A 16,613-nucleotide genomic window follows, 5' to 3' on the forward strand; every position below is an offset into this window, starting at 1 on the left:
TCCCTCCAGTCCATCCACCTTGGCTCATCTCTGGCAGTATTGTCCTATCTGGCCCTAGATCTCCTTCCTTCAATTCTAACCAGTGCATCCAGAATAGTATTCTAACCAAAGATTCAGAAAAAAGGCAGCTCTCATTTTCTCATCTTTTGTTTAAAAATTTTGCATTTCCTAACGCAATTCTTTTAAAATCAAAATCATTAACATTCTCATTGCCTCCTTCCTCGCCTACTTTAATGCTTTCATTTCTCAGAGCTGAACCTTAACATCATTTTCTCAGTGAATTCGTTCCTAATTTCTCATTGCAGTGTTTCTGAGTGGGTGTGGGGTAAAATTTTGTTTTGTTTTGTATTGCTTTTTGGTACTGGGGATGGAATTCGGGTCTCGTGCTTGCAAGATAGGTGGTGGCACCACTGAGCTAAATGCCTGGCCCTGGTTAAAATTTGAATGACCTTTGGGAGACCAACATTTCTGCAAATTAAAAACTATTGCAGTTTAGACTCTTCAGATTAAATAAGCACATTTTACTTTGTATACAATAAGCCAAAATATCTAAGTGCATTACATCTCTGAAGGAGATAAAACTAAGAAATCTAATACCTATATTGCATGTCAAAGCCAGTAGTCAGAAAGAGAACTGTGTTTTCTTAGAATTCCACCTCAGATGTTCTCAAACAAGTTTTAATTTTGCAGAGCTAAGCTATGAGTAAAGCTCCGGCCAATTCCATAAAGTGAACTGCAAAATTAACAAAGCTTCTTCAAGTGAAAGAACATCTAAGATTTTATATAAGAAATTGGTTCTTGTCCTCTGCAGAAAGGGAATAAAAAAGTTTTCAAATAACTACCCTGTTCTTACATAGTTTACACTGAAATTACAATGAACTGATCATGCTCTATAGAAAACTATAAAAATAATCTGCCAGTGGTGAGCTAGTATGACACATGTGCTCTGGAATGCAGCTCAATTTAATGGGTAAGACATTGATTAAAGGCATGGGATTTATTTGAATCTTGTTATCATCAGCTACCGCTTATCTTTAGATAACATGCAGTCATAGGTGGGGCTTTTGCAGAGGTGGCTGAATCTAGAGTGTGTGCTTGATTCACGGTGGGATGCGACGCTAGGGTTAAGGGTGGGTGATTAATAAATCAGTCCATTGGTTGGTTTGGCACCGCCCTAACCCTGGTAGCCTAGATAAGGGACAGAAAGAGGCTTGCCTTGTCCCTTGCTTTCTCTCATCTGTCTGCTTGCTGTGGGCTGTCTCTCCTTCATGATGCCCGTCTTCCGCTCCACCATGCCTTGGAGCCAGCCAACCAAGAGCTGAAACCTCTATGAACTGTGAGCTACAATAAGCCTTTCCTCCTTTAACCTTGGGTGTCAGGTATTTTTGTCTCAGCAACAAGGAAAGTAACTAAGATATCATCTATTAATATCACTGCTTTTAAGTAAGCTTAGTGGTTTTTTATTTTTTTATGATAGCTGATGATATTTTTAAAGTACAGTACCTAGCGTTTAGTAGTTGCTCAGTAAATGGGACCATCACTGATTCCGTCATTAAACGGTATCAATCGTTGGGCCACACAGACTGCACTGACACTTTCACCTAACACTTCCGCAACATTAGTCATGCATGGGTGAAAAAACCATGTTGCTGGGGAACCACAGCAAGCTGTGAGGGAGAGCACGTTCCCACCATGGAGAGAAGATCCTGAGGCGACTCTAGCATTGCAGCAAAGCTTCAATGATGGGTAGAACTTCAACGGGCAGAAACTGTGAGCCACAATCCCTGGAGAGAGTATGTAGTCTCATATCCAATACTACTGCTTTCCGAAGTAATTAACAAGCTTTGCCAGGATTCCTCCTGATCCTCCTGATCTTCACCTTAGTCATTTTACTTGACTTAGACCACCACTGAAAGTGGATAATCTGACCAGAAAGAAAGCAAAGCTATTCTCCTTATCATACATCCTCAGGCTGTAGGTAAAACATAAGGACCTTCTTCCAGTCAGACCCCAGTCAGGAAATCAGATGATAGTAATAAGACTTTAGTTATGAACATAAGACACCATGTAATTTCCCCATTCTTGAATTCATTTTAAAAATTTAGTCTTTGAATTTAGACATTTCTAATTTATAATTCCCAAAACTATCCGCTGAAATAGGAAAAATTCCTATGACTAATGAAGAGAACATCACATCGTTAGCTCAGGGAAGCAAAAACCAGTCTTTTTTATGATGTTTCTTTACACACCCTAGGGCTTCACATAGCATCTTGCACATAGTAAGTGATCAATAAATCTTTGAGGAATGATGACATGGGCTGGTACTGAACCTTTTTTATATGACTGACTTTCTCAAGTCTTATCTGTGACCTTCAACAAAACCTTTGAGTTTGGTCTTTGGTTTCTCCAACAGCAAAGAAATGAATTGGACTGAGACTCTAAAATTCTAATTGGTAAAACAAGATAGGAAACTCTGCAGGCAAATTAAAGAAAGCCCAGTTACCTTAGAAAATGCTAAAATTGCATGGCTCATGAGGATTTTTCATGTAGACTTGAGAGAACTCAAAATTATTAGCCTTGGGCCAGGGATTTAGCTAAGTCATGCCACTGCCTGCCTTGAAAGCTCAAGGTCCTGAGTTCGATCCCCAGTACCCCCCCAAAAAATTATTAGCCTTACTCATCTGCCCTGGAAACTGTTCCTAGAGGCACTAATGTTCCACATAAAATACTGTGTGTGAAGAAGTTTCTCTGCTTCTTAATCCACTTGCTCACAGTCCTCATCCTTGGTTAAGCTTTGGTAGAGAAAAACAATTTTTCCCTTTGGTAATTGAGGGTTAGTAATCCATGCTAATAAAAACCAAGAACTATACAAAATGTTGACTTAGGGTACTGTTTGTTATTTTTTCTTTAGAGGAAAAGAAAAAAAAGTTCACTCTTCATCCATGCTTTAAATTAGAAGCAGAGAACATGAAACGCCGTTGACCAGATATACTTGTTTTATATTAGAGCTAATTAAAGGAAAAAGCCAGAGCAGGAGATAAAAAAGAAAGCGAACAGAAAGGGAGGGAAAGAGAAAGAGACATAACTTTGGGGTTTGCCAAGCCCTGAGAGGCAGTGACTCTTACTCATAATAACCCTTGGAAAAACAAACCAAAACCCTTTAGATAAAAAAAATAAATAAATAAACTTTACTGGAATTAGCTGCAATTTATGTTTTAATTACTGGGTAAAATATGAAAGCATAGCAACCCTTCCTCTTATTTCCAACCAAGATGAAAGGATTAATCTTCTTGTGCATAAAAGAGCATATAACATCCATTTGACTCGTAGGAGAAAGAAACAGTCCCTCTTGCTCTCTCTCCCTCTCTCTTTCTCTCCCCCCCCACCGCTCTTTTCTTTGTAAAACTTTTGAAAGAACATCTTTGTTGACATTTCAGATACTAATTCCGAACCGTTTTAAAGGCAAATTGCATGTTTAAAACTACAGATAACAAGGGCTGGGTATTTAGCTCAGTGGTGCGCCACCTGCCTTGCAAGTGCAAGGTCCAGAGTTCAGTCCCCAATCAACAACAACAAAAAATTGGATGATGATATTTTTTTCTAGTTAGCTGCTATGGCTCTGTATTAAAATTCAGCCAGAAAACTATATCCATTTGGTAAGCCAAAGCATTCTCAATTTGCTAAGCTAACATTTTACTACCTTGATTTATGTTTTCAAGACAGGTAACCCAAATTTCTCCATTTTTCTTTGATCGTATCCAAATATAATTTACATATTTAAATTTATTTAGATATATTTAAATATATTCGGGTCACATCTAAATATATTTCATCAATATTGAGATTTTTTCTCCAAAACAGTTTTTAATAAAAGCAAGCATTTACTTCAGTCATTTATTTAAAGCCTAACAAGTTTTTACTGCAGGTGGTTTAAGAAAGGCTGGGTTCAAAACTAATCATCTGCTTTTCCCTGAAAAGTGTACTAGTTAGTGCCTCCCCCCTTGACATCTTCCCTTCTTTCTTGGCTTTCTCCCTCTCTCTCTCTCTCTCTCTCTCTTCCTTCCCTCCCATCCTTCCTTCCTCCTTTCTCTCTTCCTTCCTTTCTATTTTAATATATTTAATATTTCAGTAATCATAGTCTATATCTAAATTAATGAATTTTAAACAATGTCCTGAAAAACCCATCCCCTTGTCCCCTTGTGCTGAATGTAGTAAAAGCTGAAAACATTTCTCTTTAGTAATGTGAGTCTTGTTTGGAAAACTTTTAAGCTATCTCCTTTGTAATTATATAATAAAATAACTGCATTTCCACATTAAAGAACCAGATTTGAATAAGGGTATAGTAAGGCAAGAAGTAATAGATTTGGTTTACCAAAAGACAATTCTGTTTCAAGGTAATCAGTATTTCTGGCTCATGAAGCCGAGTCCCAGATTTGGAAATATGAAGTAAATAATTACATTAGAGTATTTGGATTTATAAGAAATATACAACCTAAAGCTATAAACACATGTTAAAGAACACATGCTCCCAGTTCTATCGATATTTTCATAAATATTTATTTTCCTTTTTAAGTATATCGTATCCACTTTTCCTGAGAAAGTAATACATAAGTGACATTTCAATATGTCTAAATTTTATGGGAGTGCTCACTTTGACAGCACATAACTAAATTTTTATGGGAATTGAATGACAAATAGACGCTGTTGATCCATTGTTTTTATAAAAATTATATAGTTATTTCAATGGATTTTATAATTGGAAAGAGAATAGAAAATATAACATTTTTCTCCCAAAATAGATTGTAACCTGGTTTTCCAGTCTTGCAGACATAGTGTATTTTCTTAGAATTTTCCCCCAGTCTCAGGAGAAGAAAGCCAAAGCAACCTCCCCAATCTTAGCACCTCTGTGTCTAGGAAAAACAGAAAGCAAGAGTGGCTGCTAACATTATCCTGCTAGCATCTGCTAATGGGACTGTAAGTTCTCCAAAGCAGTGAGAGTCTCAAACAGATGAGCTGAAGAAATAAAGAAAAATTAAAATCACATAAACAATAGCAAAAAAAAAAGAGAGAGATGCAACCCAAGAGGGCATGAGCATTAGAATAAAGACGTTCATTGTATAAATAGTGCACTTTGACTTTAATCTTCGTCCGTAGAATGGAAGGAATGAGGTGGACTTTGCCATACACTCCGTCACTTCACCTGTCTCCCTTCTCCTCTGCAACAGGGGCTCATGACTTTGACTCAGGGCTCCCCCATTTGGAACTCTGTGCTCCCCGATCTTATCTTGTTTTAGTTCTATTTTGAGCATGGCCCTCACTCTGGCCCGTCTTTGTCTATTCCTTACTTTTGATTTTTAAAATTTCATTTTGTTGTCTGATTTATTTTGTTCTCAGTGTCTATTTGCCTTCAATTTTAATGAAAATAAGTTGAGTTCGGTACCTTGTTCTGTTATTCACAACCATTTGCCAAGAACCCAACAGGTAACTACAGAACACTAAATACTAAAAAAATAAGTGAATAATTAAATAGAGAAAAAGCCTTCAGAACTTTCTTTTCTTTTAAATTCAACAGATCGTGTAATAAAAATATAAATGTGTAGAGTTTACTTCCATTTTATTAAGGAGTAATGACATTTTAGCAAGATAATGGCTCGAAGGTGCTTATCTCTGTTTCTGGGATATATTAGGTAGGGGCTCAACAAAAGGTGGCTGCTTTTATTACAAATTTTACCTCTAAGAGGTTTTTGTTTTCTATTGCTTGGCTTTTCTGGCCGTACTGGAGATTGAACGAGGCTCATCTCACTGAGCTACATCTCCAGCTTCCCTTTTATTATTTTTTTTTAAGTATTTTTTGCGGCAGACTGATGCTAATTTGCTAACTGCTCAAGATGGGTGTGTACTGACAATCCTTCTGCAACTTGTGTTGTTTCTAATCTGTCCTGCTGACCAAAAGAAAGCCATTGATGGTTTAGCACTACTCCTTCTCATACATACACTATTCTATCAGCTTAAAGCTCAATGCAGTAGATCAAATATAGAGATAGTGGTTACTATTGTAATAGACTTACTGTTTTTCTGCCTGCTTTGGCAGCCTTCAGATTGACTTGATCTTTCCTTTCACTTATGCCGTCAGTGTTTCATTCACAAAAGATCTGAGCATTTGAGAAATAAATTAGATGAACTAGGATAAGAAAGTCGTATCTTGTAGACTAGGTTGTTTATATTCCCTCATTCCATGATTCCTTTCGCTCGTAATTAACACTGAGAAAAGTAGTTTGGAAATTTCACTCTCATGTCCAAATCTAACGAAAACAAAAGAAAGGTCTTTGTCCATGTTTGTGGTGAGAAATTTGAAGAAAGGGTCAACATCATATTTAGGGGCACCGTGATTATGAATATGATGATTTTGAGACAGCTATAAAAACAGTGAAATTATTTGGGAAAGTAATTTAGGTTGTCCATTCTACTGCTCTTTACCATATGGAAAATGTCTTACTAAAGCTAAATCCTTTTATTTTGTACAAAAAGATGATAGCTTCTTGTTTTACTGAGTTACTTAAGAATATTTGTTTTAATATTTGTTATAAGCCTGAGGTAAAATGTGATGTTATTTTATTATTGGTGACCAAACACTCAAGGGTATTTGATTAAAATCAGTGATAATGATGATAAATATGATAAGTAACTTAAGACTGAGTGTTAACCATAGGTTAATTTGTCTCACTTAACTTTCAAGCCAACCCTACAAAGTTTCTGTAGTAAGGGTAAGGAAACCAAGGGTGAGCGATCTTACATAAGAGTAACTCAAATTCATACTTAAGTAAGCAGAGTCCAGACTCACTCTTAGGTCAGGCTTCAACACAAACTGAACAACAAGTGCTAATTTCAAGATACCTACTTCTAATTATTCCAGAAGAGAATTGTTCCAAAAGACGTGGTTACATTATACACGTGGTATAATCATGTTTGCACACTTGTGCTATCTCCATATGTCTACTTGCCGAAGTTGCACATTGAACTGGTGTTCTCAGATAATTATACATAAGGAATATGAAATGGAAACAATGACCCAGACCTGTCAACCACACTTTCTGTTCTTCTGTGGTTATGCTAGAGGAGAAAGAGAGATTATAAAATTCAAGGAGACCAGAGAGAAATTTTTAGAAAACATTCTCTAAGCCTATAAATAATTGCCTTGAATACACTGAGTAAAATAACATTTAAGAATTTAATGTAGGCAAAATTGATTATAGGTTAACATTGGAAAAAATAGCTTCAAATTTTGAAGTCTCATTTAAACAAACCATTTGTTTACATGTTTTTGGTTCTCATTTTCAGGTTGATCTCATTTGTATGAATCCACTTGTATGTATTAATGAATACATTTAGGAGAAAACAATATTCATCACTAGAAAACTCTGGGATAGTTTTACCGCAAGACATTGATAGAAACCATCTGTCTGCATTTATTTAAATTGTACCATGCCTAGAGGCACAAATAGAAGAAACTAAAGCAATAGGTTAATGTTTTAGACAGTAGGATCTATTTTCACAACACAAAGTGATATAATTTGGAAGTGATTCAGTTTATTACATCAACTTAGACAGCTGAATTCAGGGTTCATGGTTTCCAAAGCAGAAGTCGCTGGTTTGAATTATATAGGACGGATTACCTAGATCAACGATAATATTTGAGCAATTTCATAAAATATTCAAAATATTTTTTAGTCTGAGTAATGCAGTGACTTTCATCATTCTCCTAAATATTTAGTGCTTATTTCATGTCAGTTTAAGTGGATTTCATTTTTTGCCCAAAGCAACAAAGAGAAATCCAGTGTACCCTTCCCACATGGAGAGTACGAGAAGCCACTTACGGTGCGTCTGTTTCCGCAACAGCCACACCTGAAGAAGGGTGCATGTGACACAGCTCACTTTTGAGTCTTTGTCGTTAGAGTCAGAGTGAGCTGGGAATAGAGCCACACGAAAGAGGGAACCCTGAGTAGAACAGGGGTACAGCCCATCCTAGAGAAAGGCAGGATATTACAGTGCACACAGAACAAATTAAAGCTGTTTTGTAACTAACAGTGGCTACCATTTTATTGGAATATCTGTCAGGCTCGTCAAGTGACCATTACTAATTCCAACGGCTATAACTATGCTGTTTGTATCATGCTCCTCGGGTTCTACCCTCCGGCTCTCTCTTCCTCATTCATCTATCACTATTTTGTAAAGTCGATTTTTGGTGTTTGTTTTCCTTAATTCTGATTCACTCCTTACAAATATATCAGATTTTCTGTCCAAGTGAAGCTTTCCAGACTTCTCCTCATAATTCAAAAAGTATAAACTCTATACATATGTTGACAAATAAACCTAGATATAAACCTATTGTTCAGATGGAAAGGGAAAAACATTTCAGTTCAGAAAAACTTCAATTTTTCCCCACCATTTCAATTGACTAATATAACTAAATCCTGCTTTTCAAAAAAGTGCGAATTTACATGACATAAGTAGCTCCTCCCTAAACAAAATGAAACATTGCTTAGATACAGAGTAAGCTCAAAGCAGGCATGTAAAATAAGACCAAGTGAACAAACTATATGCTTGTGTTACATCATAGCAGAGAGATGCACTATAGAAAGACACCACGTGTGCTTCCTCCGAGAGAACGTTCTTTACCAGACCTTTCCTCTTAGTCTCTTCGCTCCCAGTGAACCCACAGCAATCGTGCCGTTGCTGTGGCATTTTGTTGTAAATAGGAATGTCTTTATCTCAGTGTTGCATTTCTTTCGATAATAAGAATGACGCTAATCTCCTTGTGCAATTTTTTTCAAATATTTTTTTCTATACAATGTTATCAATATTTTGCAGATCAAGTTTGACAGTGCCTGCGTCACTCATTGTGATCACTGCAAAGTCGAGTCAAAGTAAATGACTCTCGAATAGGGAGCTAGCAGTCCTTTGTTGTTTATATTTCAGTGGGCTTCAGCTGGATTTTATATACTTCCTGCGACATGACCGTCTTCACCCGACTCAATTATCATCACGTCCAGCCAGCCTTTTATATAAATCTTCACTAAAAACATCTGATTTTGTGGAAAGCATGTATTGGCAATCCACAAAAACTAATTTGGATTGCATCCATTTCCACGCTCCTTAAAATATTACAGCAATGTGTAAACTCAGAGACATATAGCTGAAAGAAACTTCTGAAGTAATACAGCCAAACTTTGTACTCTAAAATATAGAAAGCCTTGATATCTTAGTCTAACTCTGATATACTAGACATTTGATTTCTTTCTCCCTCTTTTTCTTAATATAAAGAGATATGGAGATAAAATAAGATGAAAATTCCCTTAATGTTTTCAAAGATGGAATCTTTGGTTTGAGTTACAGTGGGTTGTCCAGGATAGCTGTTATCTTAATTTAGTAAAATACACACATGAGCTCTTAGTGCTCTGTAATATCTTCCTATGTATGTGCTTAAACTTAACATTAAATATTTAGCTTCAGGTGGATTCCATTCTATTATTTTAAAATGTTTACCACCCAAAGTCTACAAGTGAACTCTTGATCACTAAGTGGTCTGTGTAAGGTAGTCACGTACAGTCTTCGTGAATATGGATTCAACCTGAAAGGTGACATCGCACATCACACTGATGCTGTCTTTTCCCAAAATCTATTTCTATTAAACTCCACATCTGTTTCTATTGAACTCTTCTTGTATATTTATTTTAGACAGGAAAAACTTCAGTGGAAGTGATATTGTTTTTGTATCTTATGTATGAGTAGGCCAAGCAGAAAGAAATCAGTGGAACTAAACAATTCACATCATTTGCTATGTCTATATTTTTATCAGTTCATTTACTCTGAATACAGTGATATCTTTCTCATGATCATTACCACCACAAGCACAAGACAATTTAAACATCTCTGTGGGGTCATAAAAAGCACATTTCTATGTGAGAATCTGACAGATAAATCTAATTGTTCAAATTAATTAGCAGCATAAGTTATGGATTATTTAGCTCTACTACATCCTGATTTCTGCATTTGCAGAATAAATAAAAAATACTAATCCTATCCAAATATTAACAGAAGATGTTAAAAGATCTAAGATAGGCAGATTTTTTTTTTTTGTCCCTGCATACAAAAAGTAACTCCTTTGCCCCCAGGTTCTCAGAAATTGTATATTTTCCTTAGTTAAGATTTATCATGAAGGGATATGAAGAAGAAATAACTTTTCCAAAATTAGAGCAGCCTCTATGAACTGGGCATGTACCTTATTTGCATGATATTTAATAAAGATGTGGAAATACTTTCTAATGTCAACACACTTTGCTTCCTTGCTTTGTAGGAGCCTAAGCTGCCAAAGGATTACGTTGCACAAAAATCTGTTTTTCTCTTTCATTTGTAACTCCACTGTGACAATCATTCACCTCACCGCAGTCGCCAACAACCAGGCCTTGGTAGCCACAAATCCCGTAAGTGAAACAAGCTTGAGTCTTCTAAGGTCAAGGGGTCAGTGGGGAGAGACGGGAAGTGTCAAGGTGGGCACCTGCCTTCTGCAGAGCTTGTGTAACGAGGTAGGCGTGCACATTTGTTTCAGGTCTGACATATAGAGAATGTATATATCTATGTTACAGTCTGAGCAGGTAAAATGTCTTAATTCTTCCTAAGACATAAACAGTGAATAGCAAAAGAAAGAATATGTTTTTTTGTTTCTATTATTTACATCTTACACATATCTCTAGTTCTTTATAACTGGAGAGTATTATATTAACTGGTGTGACATAAGGCTCCTGACTACATAACACTTAACTGATCCAATTTTAAAAGCTAATCAAAGCAACTAACTGTGTAATCAGAAAAAATATGGGATTACAAATTTTAAATTGTGTTTATGATACCAGGCTGACTTTTTTAAAATCAGTAGAACAAGGAAATTAAGAATAATGTACTTTCGTTAATATAATTTAATATAATATAATTAATAATTCACTTCCATAATATAAAATTTTAAATAGACTTACCAAGCCCTCATTATTGCAATGAATATTTATAGATTGCTTCTTTACAAGACATACTTTGAAAATATGAGTTAAAATTTAGTCATACCTTTGCATACGCTTTAGGCAAGCTATATGCATGGGCAACCAGTGTTTGAATTCAAATATAATCTACACTTACAGCAAACATATTCAATTTTAAAATATTGGTTTAATAATGTTTGTAGTATACAGAATACAGTTTTGGTTGTGTGTGTGTAAAGTGTTTTTTAGAAGATTAAACTATCAGTTTACTGCAATCAGAAGGGAAAGAATTTTCACCCAATGGGTCAATAAACAATACTCTCATATATATTTTATGTGTGTTTTTAGGGTAATTTCCCAAGTTCTAAAATTTCCTCCATTGTTTGTACATGTGCATCCGGATTAGTTAAGCCTGTAGGTTCCACTCTGGAATCACTGAGCTAGGAAACACGCTGAGGTATAATTAGCAATATAAAAAACTGGCCGACATCCTGTCGTAATGCAGTGCCATTCTTTGGAGCAAGGAGATTCAGATTTGTCATAAATCTGAGAGCAAGGGTTTTAAAATTTTATGTTTTTGCAAAAAAAATGTGAGCTTTGGTTATTTTTACTAATTTCTTAGAAAAATGTGTTACTTAGATCACCAACAACCTGCACAGAAATCTATTTTTGAATCACTCTTTAACTTCTGTTTATCATGATATTGTGTAGATTACATTTTAATGAAATCAGGAATTAGAATATCAGTTAAATATGAATATCTAAAAATATATACATATTGTGTAGATTACATTTTAATGAAATCAGGAATTAGAATATCAGTTAAATATGAATATCTAAAAATATATACATATTGTGTAGATTACATTTTAATGAAATCAGGAATTAGAATATCAGTTAAATATGAATATCTAAAAATATATACATATTGTGTAGATTACATTTTAATGAAATCAGGAATTAGAATATCAGTTAAATATGAATATCTAAAAATATATACATATTGTGTAGATTACATTTTAATGAAATCAGGAATTAGAATATCAGTTAAATATGAATATCTAAAAATATATACATATTGTGTAGATTACATTTTAATGAAATCAGGAATTAGAATATCAGTTAAATATGAATATCTAAAAATATATACATAAAAGTTTGAAGCTCAAGTCTGCCATTTCTTCATATAGTTGAATAAATAATTTTTATTTTGATACGATGGGAGGATTTTATATAATGTGTCTCACACAGAGATACATTATTTAAAATTAAATGTCATGGATTTTGCACATATACTTAATGGGGAAGCAGTCTGTATAAAATCATTCAAGCAGGAGGATTTAGTATAGTATTATGAATAAAACTGAATTTAAAAGATTTGTGCTTAGGGTACTGTTTTGATAGATCAGTAAATATTAGGAAATAATTTTTCTTTTGCAGTAGTCAGTTTTTTACACATAAGATTCTTGACCATTGATAGTACATACCTCACAGAATTATTTTAAGCATTAAATAAAACAATATACATAAAAAACTTAAAGCTAGGGCCGGGGATTTAGCTCAGCGGTTGGGTGGCCTGCCTCGCAAGCACAAGGACCCGAGTTCCATCCTCAGTACAAAAAAAAAAACAAAAACAAAAAAACTTTAAGCTAACTCCTAATCAAATGCTACTAGTATTCTGCAATATCCCAACATTTATTTTTCAGTGCTTTTCACTTCAAATTTCCTATTTAATGAAAGGGCATTGTTTCAAAAATAGTGATAATATCCACTGAGTACTTATTGAATCTTAGACTGTAAATTGGAGCTGATGGGAGTAACTTGCTACATATGTCTGGAAGAGCTGTAAATGTACTCCAGTTAAGGGATTAAACGTGTCTCTTTACTCTTTGTATTTCCTTTAACCCTCCATCTTCTTGTTTCCATAAGAGGAGAGAAAGTGGAGACCTCAGGAAAAGAGGAAGAAATACTATGTTTTTTCTTCTTTACTTCTACAGCAAACCCTCATACTTTATTTTTGGATAGAATAACATATGGGCCTATTAGATTATTATTTAATAAGTATTTGCATATATTAACATTTAGTATGCAAAACTTTCCATGGGACCTTTAATGAATTGTTTTTTAAATTACTCAGACTTTTTTCTAACAAAATGTATCAAGGGATTCATACTTAAAATAAATTTAAAGTTATGCATGCATGAAATATTTATATTCCCAATTATGTAATGACCAGAACACTTTAGGGAAGCATGCATTCAGTACATGAGAAAGATTTCAGGTTTGCAGAATTTTCTGGAATATCTACCATGATAAGTCTTTGGAGTCTGTGGCCAAAAACATGAAAGGTACCGTTCAATGTATATAAAGAATGGCATTTTACAAATCTGCATCATTAATGTATAAATTTTTGTGTAAAAAAATTACACTATCAGTTTATATGGATTCCAAAGCAAAAAAAATAATTCTTTTTGCTCGCAGGTGAGCTGTAAAGTGTCCCAGTTCATCCATCTGTACCTGCTGGGCTGTAACTACTTCTGGATGCTGTGTGAAGGCATTTACCTGCACACGCTCATCGTAGTGGCTGTGTTTGCCGAGAAGCAACGCTTGATGTGGTATTATTTTCTTGGGTGGGGTAAGTGCCGTTATGCACATCTGCCGATCCAAACGAGCAAGAAAGCTTTTGGAGGACGCAAGGTGTTTCGGTAATAAAAGTGTATTCCTTATCTGAAATTTTAGAGATCATCCAAGCAGGGCATGGTGGTGCACACCCTTAATCCCAGCACTCAGGAGGCTGAGGCAGGAGGATTACTGTGAGTTCGAGACCAGCCTGGGCTACATAGTAAGTTCCAAGTCAGTCTCAACTACATAGTGAGACCCTGTCTCAAAAAACCCAAACAAACAAACAAACAAAAAAAAAAAGATCATCCATTGATCTGCTTATCGCTGGACATTCAAATCTTTAAAGCAAAGCGTCACTGACTCTCATGTTTTCAGTCATCCCAGGCTGGTTAATAACACATTGTCCCTTTTATGTCAAGTGTTCCTATGAATAGTTTATCATGGCTGAAGATGTATCGATTAAAAATAGGATTAATATTGTGCAATGAGGATTTACTCTTGGACCCATTCTGAATTTCGGTTCTCATTTCGTGGGGCTTAATCAGCTTTGAGTCCATCTCAGGAACTTAAGTGTTTGTATTAAATTGCTGTTTTGTAATTGGATTAGACGTGTCAGGATTAGAAGATCTATTTCTTTCTACATGATATCTTGACATAATATTATTTATAAAATTCAGGGGGTTAGGGACAAGGGGAAAAAATGAGAACCAAGACCTGTCATGCAAAGGTGCAAGATCCCAGTAATGAATGCAATCTGGGATACTCGGAGTAAAGCGAAATATAAAATTGTGTACATTATTTAAATAGGACTAGTTTCCAAGATCAAAACTGGAATATGAGTTATCTGTCTAAGCAGCCATCGGTCATCTGTCTAAATCAAGATATAAATATAAAAAGGCGCAAATACTCAGACACGCAATCTTCAGCACATTTTCATTTATCTTATTCTTGAAAGATCTAATTTGGAAGTTCAAAACATAACACATTTCCAGCACAAAAAAATAATTTCTGTCCATGCATGGCGGCACACACCCACCAGTAACCCCAGAACTCAGGAGGCTGAGGCAGGAGTATTGCCTCGAGTTCCAGGTCAGCCTGGGCTACATAGGGAGTTGAAGGCTAGCCTGTACTAAAGAGTGAGACCCTGCTCCAAAAACAAAATTAATAATTTCTTTCTCTTCCTGCTTTAGAAAAATGGGTGTTCATCTGGTTCTTATAGTAGAAAGTCCTATCAGTCTCAGCTCTTTCCCACATTTATCATCTGAAAACTCAGTTGATTCTGTTTCCCAGAAAGTAGATGAATGCTGAATTTCCTCTAGGCTTTGGGATTTAAGCAGGGCATTTATTTATTTAAGCTGTGGAGTACACCAATTCAAAGTGACGCATATTGGAATAAAATATACAGCAATGTATGCAGACAAATACACAAATATAAATGCTTGAGAATGTATCATATTTATTGCTTGACTGCATAGATAACATGTACTCCATAAATAGATGGTGGCCAGTAATTTTTGTTTCTAAAATATCTGCACTTCATATTTCAGCCTGTATTTCAGGGGTGCCATCAATAGTGAAAGTTAGGTATTTATTTTCTTTTTCATTTATATTTTTAGGATTTCCACTCATCCCTGCCTGTATACATGCTATTGCCAGAAGCTTATATTACAATGACAAGTAAGATATCTCTCTTTATGATTTCTATTAGAACTAGGTGAAGTGAAAATATTTGACACAATGTTTTCATTTTTCTCTAGTTGCTGGATTAGTTCTGATACCCATCTCCTCTACATTATCCATGGTCCAATTTGTGCTGCTTTACTGGTAGGTAATTAAAATTCTCTTCTCTTCACCAGTGAGCGTATTTCCAGAATCATCCAGCTGTGATACCCTAAAGATGCCAGTGGTCAAAGACAATATGTTCACCAGAGATTTAGTTCAGTAGTTTCACTGCCTGCTTCATAAGTGCAAGTCCTGAGTTCAAACCCCAGTACAAAAAACAAAACAAAACAAAAAAAACAGTCAATATGTTAGTAGAATTAATACGGATCCGCGAGAGCTAGAATTAGCAAATCAGCCCTGAACACAAAGAACAGTACTTGAGACCACCTGACATCAGACTTCAAAACATAAAGCTGTAGTAATAAAAGCCAAATGTTATCAGTGTAAAAACAGACACACAGACCATTGTAAGAGAGTTGACTCCAGATGAAGACATAAATGTAAATAACAAAACTATGAAATGGTTATAAGAAAACATAGGAGAAACACCTCAAGATACTGGTATAGGTAATACTTGTTTTGATAAAATTCCCAAAGAAAAGGAAAAGAAAGTAAAACAAGAAAAATGAGACCACATAAAGCGAAGAAGCATCTGCACAACAAAGAAAACAATAGTTATGAGACAACATACAAAATGGAAGAAAATATTTGTGAATTCTTCATATGGCAAAGGGTTCATATCCAGATTATGTAAGGAACTCAAGCAACCCAAAAGGAGAATACAAGTCTAATGTAAAAATGAGAAAATAGTCTGAATGGACTTTCACATGTATATAGCCAATGAATGTATTGTTTAGAAAATATTCAACGGTGCTAAACATTATGGAAATGCAAATCAAAACCATAACGAAATATCATCTCACCCCAGTTAAAAGAGTGCTATTGAAGAAAAATAACAAAAGCTACCAAGGTATCAGATGAAAGGAAACTCATTCACTATTCTGGGAATGTGTATTGATATTGTCATGATGGAAAATCATATGGATTTTTTTTCAAAAAAATTAAAAATAGAATTACCATATGATCCAGAAATCCCATTTCATATGTATCAAAGAGATGACATACATGGGCTTTGCACTTCTATCCTCTAGCCAAGATATAGATCAACCAATGATGTGCATTGCTAGATAAATAGGTTTTAAAATGTGATATATATACATATACATATATATATATGTA

The 16,613-nt window shown here is 35.0% G+C and overlaps 1 protein-coding gene across 1 annotated transcript in view; it reads left to right on the top strand.

Annotated features, from left to right (window-relative positions):
• Calcrl (calcitonin receptor like receptor) overlaps window positions 1–16,613 on the top strand; it is a 102,089-nt gene that overhangs the window by 76,974 nt on the left and 8,502 nt on the right. The window contains exons 9-12 of the mRNA XM_010636817.3: window positions 10,355–10,481; window positions 13,512–13,665; window positions 15,269–15,329; window positions 15,410–15,476. Of these exons, the coding sequence (XP_010635119.1) occupies window positions 10,355–10,481; window positions 13,512–13,665; window positions 15,269–15,329; window positions 15,410–15,476 (409 nt within the window). The remainder of the gene's footprint in view (window positions 1–10,354; window positions 10,482–13,511; window positions 13,666–15,268; window positions 15,330–15,409; window positions 15,477–16,613) is intronic.

This window comes from Fukomys damarensis, unplaced genomic scaffold (assembly GCF_012274545.1).
Source record: "Fukomys damarensis isolate Sample0158 unplaced genomic scaffold, DMR_v1.0_HiC HiC_scaffold_26, whole genome shotgun sequence".
In the NCBI taxonomy this organism is placed as follows: Eukaryota; Metazoa; Chordata; class Mammalia; order Rodentia; family Bathyergidae; genus Fukomys; species Fukomys damarensis.